General features: G+C 45.0%; 1 protein-coding gene across 1 annotated transcript in view; it reads left to right on the top strand.

Annotated features, from left to right (window-relative positions):
* Positions 1-10312, top strand: part of ALDH7A1 (aldehyde dehydrogenase 7 family member A1) — a 137266-nt gene extending 126954 nt beyond the window's left edge. The window contains exons 17-18 of the mRNA XM_063964240.1: positions 6255-6330; positions 8143-10312. Of these exons, the coding sequence (XP_063820310.1) occupies positions 6255-6330; positions 8143-8197 (131 nt within the window). The 3' untranslated portion in view covers positions 8198-10312. The remainder of the gene's footprint in view (positions 1-6254; positions 6331-8142) is intronic.
* Positions 10313-23041: the final 12729 nt, after the last annotated feature.

The following is a 23041-nucleotide window of genomic DNA, read 5'->3' as shown; positions in this document are numbered from 1 at the left end:
AGTTGCCTAAATGTAACCATTCCTCTTTAATGACAAGACATATTTTGTACAACACAATCCTTTACACATGATTGCGTTTTGTCTATTCCCCAGGAAATTAGATTTTAAAAATGTTTTAGTTTACCCAAATTTTAGCTCAAGACAAACGCATTTTAAGCTGTTTAGCAGAGTTGTACTGTTCTAGCTGTACATTCTTAGGGGTCAATCCAATTACCCGAGATGTCTTTGTGGGTGTGAGTTAGTGCGGCAATAGCCGCAGTTTAGAGCAGCCAGAACTATCACAAAACTGCTTGTAACTTCATAAGGCAAATTTAGGCTAAGAGCGGGTCAGAAGGGGTGCTGTTGCTGATATTTAGATGCTGTTGCAACTCACACCCTTCACGGTTAATTGGATTGACCACTTTGAATTCTGCTCTTGCTTTTCCCTCGTGTGCAATGTCCATACTGCACTGTATTTACAAATTTGCATTTTGTTGAATTTCTAGTGATTTTTTTTTTCTTTAAGCAAAGTAATATGATTCTTGTGAAGTGTGTGAATAAATTAAAATTTCTCTAACGTCCTAGAGGATGCTGGGGACTCCGTAAGGACCATGGGGATAGACGGGCTCCACAGGAGACATGGGCACCCTAAGAAAGACTTAAGGTCTGGGTGTGCACCGGCTCCTCCCTCCATGCCCCTCCTCTAGACCTCAGTTTGATACTGTGCCCAGAGGAGATGGGTGCACTACAGGGAGCTCTCCTGAGCTTCCTGTCAGAAAGTATATTTGTTAGGTTTTTTATTTTCAGGGAGCCTGCTGGCAACAGACTCCCTGCATCGAGGGACTGAGGATAGAGAAACAGACCTACTTCTGTGAGTTTTAAGGCTCTGTTTCTTAGGCTACTGGACACCATTAGCTCCAGAGGGATTGGTACGCAGGTCTCACCCTCGCCGTCCGTTCCAGAGCCGTGCCGCCGTCCTCCTCGCAGAGCCGGAAGATAGAAGCTGGGTGAGTATGAGAAGAAAAGAAGACTTCAGAGGCGGCAGAAGACTTCATGATCTTCACTGAGGTAACGCACATCAGTAAAGCTGTGCGCCATTGCTCCCATACACCTCACACACCGCAGTCACTGTAAGGGTGCAGGGCGCAGGGGGGGCGCCCTGGGCAGCAATAAAACCTCTCCATTGGCAAAATAAGTATATACATGTACAGATGGGCACTGTACATGTATATAACAGAGCCCCCGCCAGTTTTCAGGAATTTTGAGCGGGACAGAAGCCCGCCGCCGAGGGGGTGGGGCTTCTCCCTCAGCACTCACCAGCGCCATTTTTCTCCACAGCACAGCGCTGAGAGGAAGCTCCCCGGACTCTCCCCTGCTTATACACGGTGATAGAGGGGTTTTAAGAGGGGGGGGGGGGGGGGCACAAATTTGGCAGATACAAAGTATAAACAGCGCTACTGGATAAACATTTAGTGTTTTTTTTCCAGGGTCATATAGCGCTGGGGTGTGTGCTGGCATACTCTCTCTCTGTCTCTCCAAAGGGCCTTGTGGGGAAACTATCTTCAGATAAGAGGTTCCCTGTGTGTGTGGTGTGTCGGTACGCGTGTGTCGACATGTCTGAGGTAGAAGGCTCACCTAGGGAGGAGGGGGAGCGTATGAATGTGAGGTCTCCGTCGGCGGTGCCGACACCTGACTGGATGGATATGTGGAATGTTTTAAGTGCTAGTGTGAACTTATTGCACAAAAGATTAGACAAAGCTGAAGCTAAGGAACAGTCAGGGAGTGAACCCATGTCTGTCCCTATGTCGCCGGGACCTTCAGGGTCTCAGAAGCGCCCACTATCCCAAATAGCAGACACTTGATACCGACACGGATTCGGACTCCAGTGTCGATTACGATGATGCAAAGTTACAGCCAAAAGTGGCTAAATGTATTCGATATATGATTATTGCAATAAAAGAAGTGTTGCATATCACAGAGGAACCCCCTGTCCCTGACACGAGGGTACACATGTATAAGGGAAAGAAGCCTGAGGTAACTTTTCCCTCCTCACATGAGTTGAACGAATTATGTGAAAAAGCGTGGGAATCTCCAGACAAACTGCAGATTCCCAAAAGGATTATTATGGTGTATCCTTTCCCGCCAACGGACAGGATACGGTGGGAATCCTCCCCTAACGTGGACAAGGCATTGTCACGATTGTCAAAAAAGATAGCGCTGCCATCTCAAGATACGGCTACCCTCAAGGATCCTGCTGACCGCAAGCAGGAGGTTACCTTGAAATCCATTTACACACATTCTGGTACATTACTCAGACCGGCAATTGCGTCGGCCTGGGTTTGTAGCGCGGTAGCAGCATGGACATTCTATATCGGCGGAGATTGAGACCCTAGATAAGGATACCATTTTATTGACTCTAGGCCATATAAAGGATGCTGTCTTATATATGAGAGATGCTCAAAGAGACATTAGTTTACTGGGTTCCAGAATAAACGCTATGTCAATCTCTGCTAGACGAGTCCTCTGGACCCGGCAGTGGACAGGTGATGCCGACTCAAAAAGACATATGGAGGTTTTACCTTACAAGGGTGAGGAATTGTTTGGGGAAGGTCTATCGGACCTGGTCTCCACAGCTACGGCAGGTAAATCGAATTTTTTGCCTTATGTTCCCTCACAACCTTAGAAAGCGCCACATTATCAAATGCAGTCCTTTCGTTCAAATAAAAGCAAAAGAGTACGTGGATCGTCCTTTCTTGCCAGAGGTAAGGGCAGAGGTAAAAAGCTGCACAGCTAATTCCCAGGAACAGAAGTCCTCCCCGACCTCTGCAAAATCCGCTGAGGGAGTCCGCCCCAGTGGGGGCACGTCTTTGACTTTTCAGCCACATCTGGGTTCACTCACAGGTGGATCCCTGGGCAATAGAAATTGTTTCTCAGGGATACAAGCTGGAATTCGAAGAGGTGCCTCCTCGCCGGTTTTTCAAATCGGCTCTACCGACTTCTCCCCTAGAAAGGGAGATAGTGTTAAATGCTATTCAAAAATTGTGTCTTCAACAGGTGGTGGTCAAAGTTCCCCTGCTTCAGAGAGGGAAGGGATACTACTCAACCCTGTTTGTAGTTGCGAAACCGGACGGTTCGGTCAGACCCATATTGAATTTAAAACCCCTGAACCTATACTTAAAACGGTTCAAGTTCAAGATGGAATCGCTCAGAGCTATCATCGCCAGCCTGGCGTACCTGAGATTTGCGGTACAGGATTGTCATTACCAGTTTCAGACGTTGCCGTTTGGGCTTTCCACGGCCCCGAGGATTTTTACCAAGGTAATGGCGGAAATTATGGTGCTCCTGCGCAAGCAGGGTGTCACAATTATCCCATACTTGGACGATCTCCTCATAAAAGCGAGATCACGAGAGAAGTTACTGAACAGCGTGTCACTTTCATTGAAGGTGTTACAGCAACACGGCTGGATTCTCAATATCCCGAAGTCACAGCTGGTTCCTACGAGTCGTCTGACCTTCTTGGGCATGATTCTGGACACAGACCAGAAAAGGGTTTTTCTCCCGATAGAAAAAGCTCAGGAACTCATGACTCTAGTCAAGAACCTATTGAAGCCAAAACAAGTGTCTGTGCATCATTGCACTCAAGTCCTGGGAAAAATGGTGGCAACATACGAAGCCATTCCCTTCGGCAGGTTCCATGCAAGGACTTTCCAATGGGACCTATTGGACGAGTGGTCCGGGTCACATCTACAAATTCATCAGCGGATCACCCTGTCCCCCAGGGCCAGGGTATCTCTCCTATGGTGGCTGCAGAGTGCTCACCTTTTGGAAGGACGCAGGTTTGGCATTCAGGATTGGATCCTGGTGACCACGGACGCGAGCCTCAGAGGGTGGGGAGCAGTCACACAGGGAAGAAACTTCCAAGGACTTTGGACAAGTCAAGAGACTTGTCTAAACATCAACATCCTGGAATTGAGGGCCATATACAACGCCCTACGTCAAGGGGAGAACTTACTTCGCGACCAACCAGTTCTGATCCAGTCAAGACAACATCACCGCAGTGGCTCATGTAAACCGCCAAGGCGGCACAAGGAGCAGAGTGGCAATGGCGGAAGCGACCAGGATTCTTCGCTGGGCGGAAAATCATGTAAGCGCACTATCAGCAGTGTTCATACCGGGAGTGGACAACTGGGAAGCAGACTTCCTCAGCAGACACGTCCTGCATCCAGGAGAGTGGGGACTTTCTTCATCAGGAAGTCTTCGCACAGATTGCAAGTCAGTGGGGACTGCCCCAGATAGACATGATGGCGTCCCGCCTCAACAAAAAGCTACAGAGGTATTGCGCCAGATCAAAAGACCCTCAGGTGGTAGCAGTAGACGCCCTAGTGACACCGTGGGTGTTCCAGTCGGTCTAGGTGTTTCCTCCTCTCCCTCTCATACCCAAGGTGTTGAGAATAATAAGAAAAAGAGGAGTGAGAACAATTCTCATTGTTCCAGATTGGCCACGAAGGGCCTGGTATCCGGATCTGCTGGAAATGCTCACGGGAGATCCGTGGCCTCTTCCTCTGCGTCAGGACCTCTTGCAACAGGGGCCCTGTCTGTTCCAAGACTTACCGCGGCTGCGTTTGACGGCATGGCGGTTGAACGCCGGATCCTAGCGGAAAAGGGCATTCCGGATGAGGTCATTCCTACTCTGATAAAGGCTAGGAAAGACGTGACAGCGAAACATTATCACCGGATATGGCGAAAATATGTTTCTTGGTGTGAGGCCAGGAATACTCCTACGGAAGAATTCCATCTGGGCCGTTTCCTTCACTTCCTACAGACTGGAGTGAATTTGGGGCTAAAATTAGGATCCATTAAGGTTCAGATTTCGGCCTTATCCATTTTCTTTCAAAAAGAATTGGCTTCTCTCCCAGAAGTACAGACTTTTGTGAAGGGAGTACTGCATATTCAGCCTCCTTTTATACCTCCGGTGGCGCCTTGGGACCTTAACGTGGTGTTGAGTTTCCTTAAGTCGCACTGGTTTGAACCACTTCAAACGGTGGAGTTAAAATATCTCACTTGGAAGGTGGTCATGTTATTAGCCTTGGCTTCGGCTAGGCGAGTGTCGGAATTGGCGGCTTTGTCTCAAAAAAGCCCCTCTCTGGTTTTCCATATGGATAGGGCGGAATTGCGGACCCGTCCTCAATTCTTGCCTAAGGTGGTGTCATCTTTTCATATGAACCAACCTATTGTGGTGCCTGTGGCTACACGAGATTTGGAGGATTCAGAGTCCCTTGATGTAGTCAGGGCTTTGAAAATTTATGTGGCCAGAACGGCTAGAGTCAGGAAAACAGAAGCACTGTTTGTCCTATATGCAGCCAACAAGGTTGGCACCCCTGCTTCGAAGCAGACTATTGCTCGCTGGATCTGTAATACGATTCAGCAGGCGCATTCTACGGCTGGATTGCCGTTATCAAAATCGGTCAAGGCCCATTCCACTAGGAAGGTGGGCTCGTCTTGGGCGGCTGCCCGAGGGGTCTCGGCACTACAACTGTGCCGAGCTGCTACTTGGTTTAATACCCTGGCTGAGGAGGACCTCCTGTTTGCTCAATCGGTGCTGCAGAGTCATCCGCACTCTCCCGCCCATTTGGGAGCTTTGGTATAATCCCCATGGTCCTTACGGAGTCCCCAGCATCCTCTAGGACGTTAGAGAAAATAAGATTTTAAACCTACCGGTAAATCTTTTTCTCGTAGTCCGTAGAGGATGCTGGACGCCCGTCCCAAGTGCGGACTACTTCTGCGAGACTTGTATATAGTTTTGCTTACATAAGGGTTATGTTATAGTTTCATCAAGTTGGACTGATGCTACGTTGTTTTTTCATACTGTTAACTGTTTAATAGATACACAAGTTATACGGTGTGATTGGTGTGGCTGGTATGAATCTTGCCCTTGGATTAACAAAAATCCTTGCCTCGTACTGTCCGTCTCCTCTGGGCACAGTTTCTCTAACTGAGGTCTAGTGGAGGGGCATAGAGGGAGGAGCCGGTGCACACCCAGACCTTAAGTCTTTCTTAGGGTGCCCATGTCTCCTGCGGAGCCCGTTTATCCCCATGGTCCTTAGGGAGTTCCCAGCATCCTCTACGGACTACGAGAAAAAGATTTACCGGTAGGTTTAAAATCTTATTATTGTTCAGCACATGAACTCATGTGAGCTTGATATTCACTAGTGTTTATGGGATATCTTTTGTAACTTGATAAGTTAACTTTGATACTTATTTTTTCTATTTGCAAGGTGGTGAAAAGCACACAGGTGGTGGCAGAGAGTCTGGTAGTGATTCCTGGAAGCATTATATGAGGAGATCTACATGGTAGGTGGTCTGAAACATTCACTGGTAAAATGAAAGATCTACCTCTAGGGTGGCCATTCACATAAAAGTGCCACAGTGTTGTGTGCATTTTTGACAGAAAGGAATACTACCTGCAAACTTTCTAAAGCTCAGTGTAAGTGCTGATTTGGGTTTTGAGCCACTTAATCTGTCTTTACATTCACCTAAGGGATACAGATAAATTACAGCAAAAAAGGGATGTCTGTCTATCTATTGGATCTATCTATCTATCTATTGGATCTATCTATCTATTGGATCTATAGTATCTATTTATCTATCTACTGCAGGCATTCCCAACCGCGGTCCTCAAGTCACACCAACAGTGCAGGTTTTAGTGATATCCAGGCTTCAGCACAGATGGTTAAATCAAAATAACTGAGGTACTAATTATGTCACCTGTGTTCAAGCCTGGATATCACTAAAACCAGGACTGTTAGTGTGCCTTGAGGACCGAGGTTGGGAAACACTGATCTACTGTATCTATCATTGAGAGAAACTCTTATCACAATATATAGTTCTTTAATACAATGAACTTTAGAGAATTGTAAATCGTGTTGAGATGCATGCTAATATTTACATAAATCTTTGCCATGACCAGTCTTCATAAATGTAAAACTCACCGAAAGGTAATATAAGGTTGTTTTGCATTTTCTAACGTTTTAGTACCTAATGTTCTAGTTCTATATGCATATGATCATTTACTGTTGTTGTTGTTGTTGATGATGATGATGATGATGATGATGATGATGATGATGATAATAATAATACTACAGCACTTTTCCAGTTTAAGTAAACCCTGTTATTTATTTAGATATCTTTCCATCATATTTATTTGGTGGATGGCTGCCCCTTACAGTTGCAGAGGCTTGGGTCTGATCAGTGACTACACTTAAAGGGGGTACTCTCGGCACGATCCCAGACTAAAATCTAAGCAATCTGACTAGATTGCTTAGGTTTTAAGCATGATCTCTCCGTGTGTACCCCTCACAGTGATAGCGGTCGCTGGTACTAGATTGGCCTGCATGTAGGCTCAATCTAGCAGGTCGCTCATTTCACCCACTGGGTGAAATGAGCGTCTCCCCCTCCCTTCTCGCATGCTCAGCACACATCACGCTATGCTGAGCGGGGGAAGAGATGTCTGCTGAGCGGTTCGCTCAGCACACATCTCTCCCCACATCTGCCCGTGAATACGGGCCTTATGAGTGCCCAGCCAGGGCCTGCTACTCAATGCAGCCGCTATAGACTAATAGCTGTTAGCTACTGGGAATACTGTATGTACTGAATAGAATCTTACTGCAATGTCCAGGTGACACTATAGCCCAGTACCCACGGGCCGATGTGGGAGAGATGCGTGCTGAGCGAACCGCTCAGCAAACATCTCTCCCGCCGCTCAGCACAGCGCGATGTGTGCTGAGCGTGCGGGGGGAGACGGTGGGGGCGCTCACTTCACCCAGCGGGTGAAGTGAGCGACCCGCTAGATTGGCCAATCTAGCAGCAGCGATAGCGATGTGCGGGGCTGCGCATCGCTATCGCTGTGAGGGATACTCACGGAGTGATCAGGCTTACATTCTAAGCAATCTAGTCAGATTGCATAGAATATCGCTCCGTGAGTACCCCCCTTAAGACTGTCTTCTGCCTGCAGCTACACTCCTTAATGCCTGCCTAGACCTGAGATCCTGGGAGGAGTATAACATGCCTCATTGTGTACACTATGCAGTGCATGTGCTGTATATATTATTGCACATAGATACAAGTGTGTGTCTGTAATTTGTTTTTTCTTCTTTTCCCTTTTAGTACCATCAATTACAGCAAAGAGTTGCCTTTAGCACAAGGCATAAAGTTCCAGTGAACCGACACTAGGTGACACTCTTGTAACTTTCTAGCAACAGACTCCAGATCATTACACAAATGTGTCCAGAAAAGACAATCTCATGAATTGACTATTTCAAAGTTACAGATTTGTCAGACAAATGTGACAAAAATATAATTGCTTGTATAACTAAATCCCAGTAAGAAATAAAACCAATTGGAGAAGTCTGATCTCTGCAGGAAGACGACATCACCGCTGCTAGATGAGATGATCGCTGAGAATCCTATTGGGCTGTTCATCCTCTTCTGCGTCATTTTTTATTATGGTGTAGGGGATGAATACGGGAAAGATAGAAAATCCACTATTGTGTAGTAGAAACAGCATTTGCATTTGACACGTTTAGAAAAAAAAAAAAAGACCACTTTGAGTCAAGTTTGTTAATGTCTTTATTCCTTTTTTTTTGTTCACTGTAATTTGAACAAGCAAGTGCAGGTGGACCCATGTTAATATGCAGGTAGTGCTTTGCTTACTTTGGTATGTTTTTGCTGAGCTTTTCCCATAAAAGCATGATGCGACCAAGGAATCATGCTTTTATGCAGGAACTCATATCCTGCTATAGTAGGACCATTATTTGGATGACACTCAATGAAACTTTACCTAATGTGTCCAGGGATTGCAATCATTTTGAAAATACAAAATTATCTTCCTTTAAGCAAAGAAGTACTGTATGTATAGCTGTTTGTAAGCAAGTAGGTATGCACCGTTATATACAGATGGGTCCACATTTATCTTGACCTTTTAATAGGATTAACTGAGACTGGCCAGTCGGACTTAATCTCCTGCTGTAATGTTCTCTGTATTGTATTGCAGCTGAGAACAATAGATGAAGGGTTTATGCTAATAAGTCATGTTGTGACTAGGCGCAGAAAACTAGTCAAGATAACCGTGGACCTATCTGTATATATTCTTGACCTCAATCTGGTAACCGCAGCAGTGATTTGGTAACTTCCTGCCGTAATGGGTTGATCAGGTTTTATCTTCCTGTGTTTGCAGCATTGGTCAGCTAGATTGTCAGTCTGCTGCAGAAATTCTCTAAAATTACATAGAAATACTCTGACATTTAAAGGTGCATACACACTGGGTGTTTTTGCCCAGCGTGCATGCACAGCAATGATGTGAACATCACTGGGCAGATAATCGCACAGTGCATACACACTGAGCAGTTTTCACTGTGTCCAGCGATATTTGCGGGGGTGAAGCATTTTCCGCAGTAGGAGACTGTGGAAAGTGTTTCACTTGGCTGTACAAGCCGGACAGATGGCGGCAGCCAGCGATGATGCGGGAGAGTCCGGCCATACACACTGTCCGAGTTTGAGCTCAAAACGCCAAAAGTGAGCTACTTTGAGCTCAAAATCGGCTAGTGTGTATTGGCCTAAACAAAGATGCTGGAACTGGATTCAAAATGAGGTTTAATTGCATGTCAAGAGAAGAAGGAAATATATCTACATCTTACGGTATAATCATTGTTCTGAAGAAAGTTCCCAGGTATTGGTACGTTTAACATAACCAGTGATAATCCTATATGAAAATGAAAAGCTCCTACCCAGCTGATTATGCTGATTGAGCCCCACATGATCCAGTTGTTTTGGCAATTGCGTTGAACAATCACATCTGGCTGTGTGTGAGCAGCCTTTGGATCAGTATTACTTTTATGTCTGTCTCGAGGAAAAACTAATATTGAGTAATCAAGAAATCAAATCTGTAAGAACACATTAGCACCAATACTCTATCCTTAACTAATAACCCCAATATACAGATCTCCCTACCATAAAACCTGTATTTCCCGGTCAATGCGTCTGGAGGTAGGCTCATCAGAAAGACTTCTGAGCATTGCCTATAACAAATGACCTATTGTTTTGAACCCTGATCTCTGACAGATCACTGGCACATTACAGGATAAAATGCTGCAATCACTGTTTATGACCCTAGAAATCATTTACTACTGTATGCTTCACTTTTAGAGCAGGAAATCTCACTGCATAGGGGATTATGTACAGTAAGTCATCCTGCTCTGGACAGTACTTCCTCATTATAGAATCTAATTTTACATTTATGTACTGTATGCTCAATTTTATAAAATGACTGTGGAAACAATTTTTTATGCCCTCTGTATTATAGATCCCCATCCTGAAGCAATGGGTGTTTTTTGGCTACAGTGGTCGACAGTGCTTAAGGTCAACAGGACAATGGTTCAGATTTTAGTTCTTTTAAATTGCTGTCTAGTTTATTTGAATTTAAACTGAAAGACTCTCAGAATGGGACAAGTTGTACATTATCTTGGCCACACAATGGGGGTAATTCCAAGTTGATCGCAGCAGGAATTTTGTTAGCAGTTGGGCAAAACCATGTGCACTGCAGGGGAGGCTGATATAACATGTGTAGAGAGAGTAAGATGCGCTCACCACAGGTCCTATTTCCACTCTATAGGTATCGTGTACCCCCACGACTGGGAATAGTCCCTGTCAGTTGGTATGCCGACTGTCGGGCTGGTAAGCGGGCGGGATTCCGGCATTTTCAAAAATAGAACAGAATTGTACAAGTGCGCAGTCAGCAGCAGCTGGTATGGGGATGGTCAGACCCCCTTGTACATAAATGAAATAAATGTGTATGTATGTATATATGTGTGTATATACAGGTTGAGTATCCCTTATCCAAAATGCTTGGGACCAGAGGAATTTTGGATATTGGATTTTTCCGTATTTTGGAATAATTGCATACCATAATGAGATATCATGGCAATGGGACCTAAATCTAAGCACAGTATGCATTTATGTTTCATATACACCTTGTACACACAGCCTGAAAGTAATTTTAGCCAAAAAAATTTATAACTTTGTGCATTAAACAAAGTGTGTGTACATTCACACAATTCATTTATGTTTCATATACACCTTATACACACAGCCTGAAGGTCATTTAATACAATATTTTTAATAACTTTGAGTATTAAACATAGTTTGTGTACATTGAGCCATCAAAAAACAAAGGTTTCACTATCTCAGTCTCACTCAAAAAAGTCCGTATTTCGGAATATTCCGTATTTCGGAATATTTGGATATGGGATACTTAACCTGTATGTATATGTGTGTATATATATATATGTGTGTATATATATATATATATATATATATATATATATATATATATATATATATATATATATTTCTCTATCGTCCTAGTGGATGCTGGGGTTCCTGAAAGGACCATGGGGAATAGCGGCTCCGCAGGAGACAGGGCACAAAAGTAAAGCTTTCCGATCAGGTGGTGTGCACTGGCTCCTCCCCCTATGACCCTCCTCCAAGCCAGTTAGATTTTTGTGCCCGGCCGAGAAGGGTGCAATCTAGGTGGCTCTCCTAAAGAGCTGCTTAGAAAAGTTTAGCTTAGGTTTTTTATTTTACAGTGAGTCCTGCTGGCAACAGGATCACTGCAACGAGGGACTTAGGGGAGAAGAAGTGAACTCACCTGCGTGCAGGATGGATTGGCTTCTTGGCTACTGGACATCAGCTCCAGAGGGACGATCACAGGTACAGCCTGGATGGTCACCGGAGCCTTGCCGCCGGCCCCCTTGCAGATGCTGAAGTAAGAAGAGGTCCAGAATCGGCGGCAGAAGACTCCTCAGTCTTCTAAAGGTAGCGCACAGCACTGCAGCTGTGCGCCATTTTCCTCTCAGCACACTTCACACGGCAGTCACTGAGGGTGCAGGGCGCTGGGAGGGGGGCGCCCTGGGAGGCAAATGAATACCTATTTTGGCTAAAAATACCTCACATATAGCCTCCGGAGGCTATATGGAGATATTTAACCCCTGCCAGAATCCGTTAAGAGCGGGAGACGAGGCCGCCGAAAAAGGGGCGGGGCCTATCTCCTCAGCACACAGCGCCATTTTCCCTCACAGAAAGGCTGGAGGGAAGGCTCCCCGGCTCTCCCCTGCACTGCACTACAGAAACAGGGTTAAAACAGAGAGGGGGGGCACTAATTTGGCGTTAGAAATATATAAAAAAGATGCTATAAGGGAAAACACTTATATAAGGTTGTCCCTATATAATTATAGCGTTTTTGGTGTGTGCTGGTAAACTCTCCCTCTGTCTCTCCAAAGGGCTAGTGGGTCCTGTCCTCTATCAGAGCATTCCCTGTGTGTGTGCTGTGTGTCGGTACGTGTGTGTCGACATGTATGAGGACGATGTTGGTGAGGAGGCGGAGCAATTGCCTGTAATGGTGATGTCACTCTCTAGGGAGTCGACACCGGAATGGATGGCTTATTTAGGGAATTACGTGATAATGTCAACACGCTGCAAGGTCGGTTGACGACATGAGACGGCCGACAAACAATTAGTACCGGTCCAGACGTCTCAAAAACACCGTCAGGGGTTTTAAAACGCCCGTTTACTTTAGTCGGTCGACACAGACAGGGACACTGAATCCAGTGTCGACGGTGAATAAACAAACGTATTCCTTATTAGGGCCACACGTTAAAGGCAATGAAGGAGGTGTTACATATTTCTGATACTACAAGTACCACAAAAGAGGGTATTATGTGGGATGTGAAAAAACTACCGTAGTTTTTCCTGAATCAGATAAATTAAATAAAGTGTGTGATGATGCGTGGGTTCCCCCCGATAGAAAATTATGGGCGGTATACCCTTTCCCGCCAGAAGTTAGGGCGCGTTGGGAAACACCCCTTAGGGTGGATAAGGCGCTCACACGCTTATCAAAACAAGTGGCGGTACCGTCTATAGATAGGGCCGTCCTCAAGGACCAGCTGACAGGAGGCTGGAAAATATCATAAAAAGTATATACACACATACTGGTGTTATACTGCGACCAGCAATCGCCTCAGCCTGGATGTGCAGAGCTGGGGTGGCTTGGTCGGATTCCCTGACTAAAAATATTGATACCCTTGACAGGGACAGTATTTTATTGACTATAGAGCATTTAAAGGATGCATTTCTATATATGCGAGATGCACAGAGGGATATTTGCACTCTGGCATCAAGAGTAAATGCGATGTCCATATCTGCCAGAAGATGTTATGGACACGACAGTGGTCAGGTGATGCAGATTCCAAACGGCACAAAGGTGTATTGCCGTATAAAGGAAGAGGAGTTATTTGGGGTCGGTCCATCGGACCTGGTGGCCACGGCAACTGCTGGAAAATCCGCCGTTTTTACCCTAAGTCACATCTCTGCAGAAAAAGACACCGTCTTTTCAGCCTCAGTCCTTTCGTCCCTATAAGATCATATCTGCCCAGGGATAGAGGAAAGGGAAGAAGACTGCAGCAGGCAGCCCATTCCCAGGAACAGAAGCGTTCCACCGCTTCTGACAAGTTCTCAGCATGGCGCTGAGACCGTACAGGACCCCTGGATCCTACAAGTAGTATCCCAGGGGTACAGATTGGAATGTCGAGACGTTTCCCCTTCGCAGGCTCCTGAAGTCTGCTTTACCAAGGTCTCCCTCCGACAAGGAGGCAGTATGGGAAAAAATTCACAAGCTGTATTCCCAGCAGGTGATAATTAAATTACCCCTCCTACTACAAGAAAAGGGGTATTATTCCACACTATATTGTGGTACTGAAGCCAGAAGGCTAGGTGAGACTTATTCTAAAAAAAATTTTGAACACTTACAAAGGTTCAAATCAAGATGGAGTCACTCAGAGCAGTGATAACGAACCAGGAAGAAGGGGACTATATAGTGTCCCGGGACATCAGGGATGCTTACCTCTATGTCCCAAATTTGCCCTTCTCACTAAGGGTACCTCAGGTTCGTGGTGCAGAACTGTCACTATCAGTTTCAGACGCTGCCGTTTGGATTGTCCACGGCACCCCGGGTCTTTACCAAGGTAATGGCCGAAATGATGATTCTTCTTCGAAGAAAAGGCGTCTTAATTATCCCTTACTTGGACGATCTCCTGATAAGGGCATAGTCCAGGGAACAGTTGGAGGTCGGAGTAGCACTATCTCGGATACTGCTACAACAGCACGGGTGGATTCTAAATATTCCAAAATCGCAGCTGATCCCGACGACACGTCTGCTGTGCCTAGGGATGATTCTGGACACAGTCCAGAAAAAGGTGTTTCTCCCAGAAGAGAAAGCCAGGGAGTTATCCGAGCTAGTCAGGAACCTCCTAAAAACAGTGCATCATTGCACAAGGGTCCTGGTAAAAATGGTGGCTTCCTACGAAGCAATTCCATTCGGCAGATTTCACGCAAGAACTTTTCAGTGGGATCTGCTGGACAAATGGTCCGGATCGCATCTTCAGATGCATCAGCGGATAACCCTATATCCAAGGACAAGGGTGTCTCTCCTGTGGTGGTTATAGAGTGCTCATCTTCTAGAGGGCCGCAGATTCGGCATTCAGGATTGGATGCTGGTGACCACGGAGCCCAGCCCGAGAGGCTGGGGAGCAGTCACACAAGGAAAAAATTTCCAGGGAGTGTGATCAAGTCTGGAGACTTTTCTCCACATAAATATACTGGAGCTAAGGGTAAATTTATAATGCTCTAAGCTTAGCAAGACCTCTGCTTCAAGGTCAGCCGGTATTGATCCAGTGGGAAAAACATCACGGCAGTCGCCCACGTAAACAGACAGGGCGACACAAGAAGCAGGAGGGCAATGGCAAAAACTGCAAGGACTTTTCGCTGGGCAGAAAATCATGTGATAGCACTGTCAGCAGTGTTTCATCCCGGGAATGGAAACTGGGAAGCAGACTTCCTCAGCAGGCACGACCTCCACCCGGGAGAGTGGAAACTTCATCGGGAAGTTTTTTCCACATGATTGTAAACCGTTGGGAAATACCAAAGGTGGACATGATGGCGTCCCGTCTGAACAAAAAACGGGACAGGTATTGCGCCAGGTCAAGAGACCCTCAGGCAATAGCTGTGGACGTTCTGGTAACACCGTGGGTGTACCAGTCGGTGTATGTGTTCCCTCCTCTGCTTCTCATACCTAAGGTGCTGAGAATTATAAGACGTAGAGGAGTAAGAACTATACTCATGGCTCCGGATTGGCCAAGAAGGACTTGGTACCCGGAACTTCAAGAGATGCTTACAGAGGTCTTATGGCCTCTGCCGCTAAGAAGGGACTTGCTTCAGCAAGTACCATGTCTGTTCCAAGACTTACCGCAGCTGCGTTTGTCGGCATGGCGGTGGAAAGCCGGATCCTAAGGGAAAAAGGCATTCCGGAAGAGGTCATTCCTACCCTGGTCAAAGCCAGAAAGGAGGTGACCGCACAACATTATCACCACATGTGGCGAAAATATGTTGCGTGGTGTGAGGCCAGGAAGGCCCCACAAAGAAATTTCAACTCGGTCGTTTCCTGCATTTCCTGCAAACAGGAGTGTCTATGGGCCTCAAATTGGGGTCCATTAAGGTTCAAATTTCGGCCCTGTCGATTTTCTTCCAGAAAGAATTGGCTTCAGTTCCTGAAGTCCAGAAGTTTGTCAAGGGAGTATTGCATATACAACCCCCTTTTGTGCCTCCAGTGGCACTGTGGGATCTCAACGTAGTTCTGGGATTCCTCAAATCACATTGGTTTAAAACCAGTCAAATCTGTGGATTTGAAGCATCTCACATGAAAAGTGACCATGCTCTTGGCCCTGGCCTGGACCAGGCGAGTGTCAAATTGGTGGTTTTTTCTCAAAAAAGCCCATATCTGTTTGTCCATTCGGACAGGGCAGAGCTGCGGACTCGTCCCCAGTTCTCTCCCTAAGGTGGTGTCAGTGTTTCACCTGAACCAGCTTATTGTGGTGCCTTGCACCTACTAGGGACTTGGAGGACTCCAAGTTGCTAGATGTTGTCAGGGCCCTGAAAATATGTTCCAGGACGGCTGGAGTCAGGAAAACTGACTTGCTGTTATCCTGTATGCACCCAACAAACTGGGTGCTCTTGCTTCTAAGCAGACTATTGCTAGTTGGATGTGTAATACAATTCAGCTTGCACATTCTGTGGCAGGCCTGCCACAGCCAAAATATGTAAATGCCCATTCCACAAGGAAGGTGGGCTCATCTTGGGCGGCTGCCCGAGGGGTCTCGGCTTTACAACTTTGCCGAGCAGCTACTTGGTCAGGGGCAAACACGTTTGCTAAATTCTACAAATTTGATACCCTGGCTAAGGAGGACCTGGAGTTCTCTCATTCGGTGCTGCAGAGTCATCCGCACTCTCCCGCCCGTTTGGGAGCTTTGGTATAATCCCCATGGTCCTTTCAGGAACCCCAGCATCCACTAGGACGATAGAGAAAATAAGAATTTACTTACCGATAATTCTATTTCTCGGAGTCCGTAGTGGATGCTGGGCGCCCATACCAAGTGCGGATTATCTGCAATACTTGTACATAGTTACAAAAATCGGGTTATTATTGTTGTGAGCCATCTTTTCAGAGGCTCCGCTGTTATCATACTGTTAACTGGGTTTAGATCACAAGTTGTACGGTGTGATTGGTGTGGCTGGTATGAGTCTTACCCGGGATTCAAAATTCCTCCCTTATTGTGTACGCTCGTCCGGGCACAGTACCTAACTGGCTTGGAGGAGGGTCATAGGGGGAGGAGCCAGTGCACACCACCTGATCGGAAAGCTTTACTTTTGTGCCCTGTCTCCTGCGGAGCCGCTATTCCCCATGGTCCTTTCAGGAACCCCAGCATCCACTACGGACTCCGAGAAATAGAATTATCGGTAAGTAAATTCTTATTATATATATATATATTAGAGATGAGCGGGTTCGGTTCCTCGGAATCCGAACCCCCCCGAACTTCAGCCTTTTTTTCACGGGTCCGAGCAGACTCGGATCCTCCCACCTTGCTCGGTTAACCCGAGCGCGCCCGAACGTCATCATCCCGCTGTCGGATTCTCGCGAGACTCGGATTCTATATAAGGAGCCACGCGTCGCCGCCATTTTCACACGTGCATTGAGATTGATAGGGAGAGGACGTGGCTGGCGTCCTCTCCGATTAGATAGTCAGAGACACTTGAGTTGATTTACTAATTTGGGGAGCATTAGGAGGAGTACTCCGTACAGTGCAGCAGAGTTTTGCTGATAGTGTGACCACCAGTTTAATTTTAATCGGTTCTCTGCCTGAAAAAAAACGATAGTCACATACCATATCTGTGCTCAGCCTCAGTGTGCTGCATGATATGATAATGATAATATATCATCTATGTATGTATTATATCTGACTGTGCTGAGTGCTCACTGCCAGTGCTGCTCACACAGCTTAATTGTGGGGGAGACTGGGGAGCAGTTATAGCAGGAGTACAGTGCACACTTTTGCTGCCAGTGTGACCACTGACCACCAGTATATTGTCTGCCTGAAAAAGTTAAACAAACACTCCTGTGGTGTTTTTTTTTTTTTATTCTATAAACGCATTCTGCTGACAGTGTCCAGCAGGTCCGTCATTCATTATATTATATAAATATTTACCTGTAGTAGTGTTATATTTTTTTTGTTCATCTCTATCATCTTTATCATCTCTATATTAGCAGACGCAGTACGGTAGTCCACGGCTGTAGCTACCTCTGTGTCGTCAGTGCTCGTCCATAATTGTATACCTACCTGTGGTGGGTGTTTTTTTTTTATATCTTCTTCATACTAGTAGTTCAGCAGTCTGCTGACAGCGTCCAGCAGGTCCGTCATTATATATTATATATACCTGCAGTAGTGATATATATATATATATATATATATTTTATATCATTATCATCTCTATATTAGCAGACGCAGTACGGTAGTCCACGGCTGTGGCTACCTCTGTGTCGTCAGTGCTCGTCCATAATTGTATACCTACCTGTGGTGGGGGTTTTTTTTTCTATCTTCTTCATACTAGTAGTTCAGCAGTCTGCTGACAGCGTCCAGCAGGTCCGTCATTATATATTATATATACCTGCAGTAGTGATATATATATATTTTTTATATCATTATCATCTCTATATTAGCAGACGCAGTACGGTAGTCCACGGCTGTGGCTACCTCTGTGTCGTCAGTGCTCGTCCATAATTGTATACCGACCTGTGGTGGGGTTTTTTTTTTTTCTATCTTCTTCATACTAGTAGTTTAGGAGTCTGCTGACAGTGTCCACCAGGTCCGTCATTATATTATATACCTACAGTAGTAATATATTTAGTATATTATCTATACTAGCAGACGCAGTACGGTAGTCCACGGCTGTGGCTATCTCTGTGTCGTCAGTGCTCGTCCATAATTGTATACCTACCTACCTGTAGTGGGGTTTTTTTTTCTATCTTCTTCATACTAGTAGTTTAGGAGTCTGCTGACAGTGTCCACCAGGTCCGTCATTATATTATATATACCTACAGTAGTTATATATATTTTTTTTTATATAATTATCATCTCTATACTAGCAGACGCAGTACGGTAGTCCACGGCTGTAGCTACCTCTGTCGTCAGTCACTCGTCATCCATAAGTATACTAGTATCCATCCATCTCCATTGTTTACCTGAGGTGCCTTTTAGTTGTGCCTATTAAAATATGGAGAACAAAAATGTTGAGGTTCCAAAATTAGGGAAAGATCAAGATCCACTTCCACCTCGTGCTGAAGCTGCTGTCACTAGTCATGGCCGAGACAATGAAATTCCATCAACGTCGTCTGCCAAGGCCGATGCCCAATGTCATAGTACAGAGCATGTAAAATCCAAAACACAAAATATCAGTAAAAAAAGGACTCAAAAATCTAAAATAAAATCGTCGTCGGAGAAGCGTAAACTTGCCAACTTGCCAATATGCCATTTACCACACAGAGTGGCAAGAAACGGCTAAGGCCCTGACCTATGCTCGTGACTAGTGGTTCAGCTTCACATGACGATGGAAGTCCTCAACCTCCATTTGCCATTTAATTCCAGTGATTTTGCCGTTTAATTCCAGTGATTTTGCCGTTTAATTCCAGTGATTTTGCCGTATAATTCCAGTGATTTTGCCGTATAATTCCAGTGATTTGGATGTATATTTCCAGTGGGAATTGTTTGTGACGCTTGGCTTAGTTAAACAGCTACCTCATTGCACCTCTTCTACATCTTTGCATGAGGTGCTGTTTGGGGCTTTTTTTTGGATATCTGCCCTCCTGTCTGCCACTGCAGTGCCACTCCTAGATGGGCCAATTGTTTGTGTTGCTTGGATTAGTCATACAGCTACCTCATTGCACCTCGTCTACATCTTTGCATGAGGTGCTGTTTGGGGCCTAGTTTTTGAAAAGTGCCATCCTGTCTGACACTGCAGTACCACTCCTAGATGGGCCAGGTGTTTGTGTTGGTCACTTGTGTCGCTTAGCTTAGTCATACAGCCACCTCGGTGCAACCTTTTGGCCTAAAAACAATATTGTGAGGTGTTCAAAATAGACTGGAAATGAGTGGAAATTAATGTTATTGAGGTTAATAATACAGTAGGAGCAAAATTACCCCCAAATTCTGTGATTTTAGCTGTTTTTATGTTTTTTTCCCAAAAATCATCCAGAACCAAAACACGAAAGGGTGGTTTTGGCAAAACCAAGCCAAAACCAAAACACGAAAGTGGAATTAGAACCAAAACACAAAACACGAAAAGTGCCAGCCGCACATCTCTATATATATTATATATTTTATATATATATATATATATATATATATAATGAAAACTGCACTTCACCAAGTCACAAAAAATATCGGGTGCCAGGTCAAATAGTAGCATATCCAATAGTCCACACCATGAGGCTCCAGCAGGGGCTTATGTAGCAGACCAGACCAGCACTCCTTTAACTGATAAGTTATTTTAATGCTTTAAAAGACAATGTGCAATACAAGCATAGTTCAAGCATAGTTGGTAATCCAGCAATAAAATTGTTAGTATCTCACGATTCCTCTGGCGTCCTCAGACCAAACCAGCTACAGCTCCCAACAGCCGTTTCGGACCATGCCGTCATCAAGGGACTGGATTACCAACTATGCTTGAACTATGCTTGTATTGCACATTGTCTTTTAAAGCATTAAAATAACTTATCAGTTTAAGGAGGTCTGGTCTGCTACATAAGCCCCTGCTGGAGCCTCATGGTGTGGACGATTAGAGACTAGAGATGAACCAGCGCTGGCTGTAAAAATCATAAACGTAGGACGGTTTGTTTCATAAAAAAGAATCCCAATTTATTCTATACAATATACATAGTGTTAAAAAGGTTTATGTGGTAAAATCACAAATTGCATATGGGGTTATATAGAAACAATCTCCCTATACGGATCTAGGTTGCAAGTTGACATGGTGACCGCCGGGATCCTGAGCGCCGGTCACATGACTGGATCCCCTGCAAAGACCAGTGGTGTAGTTCATCCATTAGTGAGGTGTGGAGAGAGGGGGTCTGTCAGATGTTGACATGATGCCATTGAGCTGGAATCGCAAGATGGAGAGCTTCTGCTCAAGGACCAGGGGTCCAAATTCATTTAACATGATCCCATGACAAATTCATCTCATTTATCAATTTCCTCTAGTAGTAGTAGTACGTTCGGATGTTTTCAAAAAGGTCTCGGAGGAAAGGGTCCAGATGTAGTAACACCTCAACTGCTTGGCTGGCATGGGATTTGCATTCCCAGAATGTCAGTAGGTCCTTAATGGTGCCTTTGTCAAAGATGAGACCTTATCATTCAAGGACTATCAGGGATTAGGGAGACTGGCTTTAAGATTATGGGGGAAATGTACGAAGCCTTGGAGGGAGAGAAAGTACGAGCCAGACATCTCCTAACTGCCATTTTGAAGGCTGTGTTTGACAAATGTCAGGAGCTGATTGGTAGGGGTAAATTTATTAAAGCTTCTAAAACAGAGAATTTGTGAAGTTGCCCATAGCAACTAATCAGATGCTGTCTATCATTTCTCTACTGCCTTTTAGATAATTACTGTATATTGTTTCAAAGATCCTGAGATTTTTCCCCAAAATTTATTGTTTTTACAGTCCATCTGACTTGCCCATACATTACAGATTTATCTAGGTGATCTGCAGATTTCGATGACATCTTCAACTCCTGAAAGTGCTCATACATCACCTCAATCGATTGTCATTTCAAAAGTCATACAGTATGTAGAAAATGTAAATAATGGGCAGTGCTAATACCTGCCACCAACCCTTCTGTTATTAGTTAACAAAATTAAGTTAAAAAAAAGCGTGAAGTCCCTACCCCTTAAAGCATGAGCCAGTGCTGGTTCACAAAATACATGGGAGAAAATGTGTGTGGTTCCCCTGTATTTAATGAACCAGCACCAGGGTTTTGGAGCTGGCCCTTGTTCTAAAAATATGGGGAACAAAATGAGTAGGGCTACCCCATTTTTTTTTTTTTTTTTTCATTTAGTAATTTTTTATTGATAGTGTTTTACATATACAAAAAAAAAAAACATACAGCAGCTAAACCTAGCTCAACAAACAGGTCAACTACAAAAAATAGTATATCAAAAACATCAATGACATTGGATTTACAGTATATCTGTTAAACAAGATATGACATGTAGCAGGCAACATATCGCATATATATATAGTCAATACAACAATGAGTCATTTCTAAAGCCTCCATGCTTCCCGCATCGCCCCAGAGCAAAAAGGCATAATATCACATTCCGTATTAGCTACAGTATACATTACACAGGATACCTTCCCTTTTCCATCACGTCCCACCCACTCCAAGGGCTGACTTATTCCATCTATCCCATTTATTAGAGTATTTAACCAGCATGTCACTAGATCTAAACATTGCTCGTTCATGGCCAGAAACCTCATTGACCAGAGCCCGCCAATGAGATATATTGGGTAATTCAGGGGAGAATCATTTTCTGGCTATCAAGACTTTTGCCAGAGTGGTTAAGCATAGTACATAACGATATATGGCCAGAGAATGCGTCTCTTCAAGGTCTAGCCCGAACAGGCACAATCTAGAGTTCATTACTGGCAATGATGGTTCTGTAAGGACAATATCATTCCAAACTGCAGCCCAAAATGGTGCCAACCTTGGGCATGACCATAATAGGTGCCAAAAGTCAGCACCCTCCCCATTGCACTTCGGACAGCAGGTATCAGAGCGAAGATGTGCACTATACAACATTACTGGGGTACGATATGTTCTATGTAAGGTATAAAAATATACCTGCTGATATCGAACACACGGGGTGGTATAACGAATGGATCCCAAAATCTGTATCCATTGTTCATTGGAGAGATTGCCAATATTACCTTCCCATTTAAGTTTCAAGGGATCAAACAGATGAGAATTAACCTGCACATTCAATGCGCATAAATCAGAGATATGTGTCCCCTGGACCCCAACGAAAGGAGCAATTTCTTGACTGGAGACACCGATATAGTTAAGGGGGCCGTACCCAGCTGCGCCTGCAGTGCATGACGCAGCTGGAGGTAGTGAAAAAAAGCAGTATTAGCAACAGCATAGTCGCCACGTAGCTGCTCAAATGATTTAAGAATACCATTATCATAAAGCTGAGCAAATGTTGTAACTCCCATCCGCCGCCATAAAGTATCCGAGGATAGAGGCAGTAGCTCCCTATAAGAGGCATTAAACCACAGGAGTGTATCAGTATCAATGTCTTGCCAGTCAAAAAAGGTGTGCGCCAATCGCCAGACCAGAAGAGCCTGTCTAAGAATAGGGGGAAGACCAGAGAGAGTAGAGCCAGATAGCAAAAAATGAAGTAGAGAGAGAGGAGACTCCACCCACTCGGCATAGAACCCCAACAATGTGTCCCCACCTGCATCCAGGAGCCAACAAGAAAGGTAAACCAGCTGAGAGGCCAAGTAGTATGGTCTCAAATTAGAGAGGCCAAGACCTCCATCTAACTTGGACTTAACCAGGGCCTTCATAGCCAC

The sequence above is a fragment of the Pseudophryne corroboree genome, chromosome 1 (assembly GCF_028390025.1).
Source record: "Pseudophryne corroboree isolate aPseCor3 chromosome 1, aPseCor3.hap2, whole genome shotgun sequence".
NCBI lineage: Eukaryota > Metazoa > Chordata > Amphibia > Anura > Myobatrachidae > Pseudophryne > Pseudophryne corroboree.
Note: the sequence above shows the minus strand (reverse complement) of the source record. Positions and strands in the feature narration are given on the sequence as shown.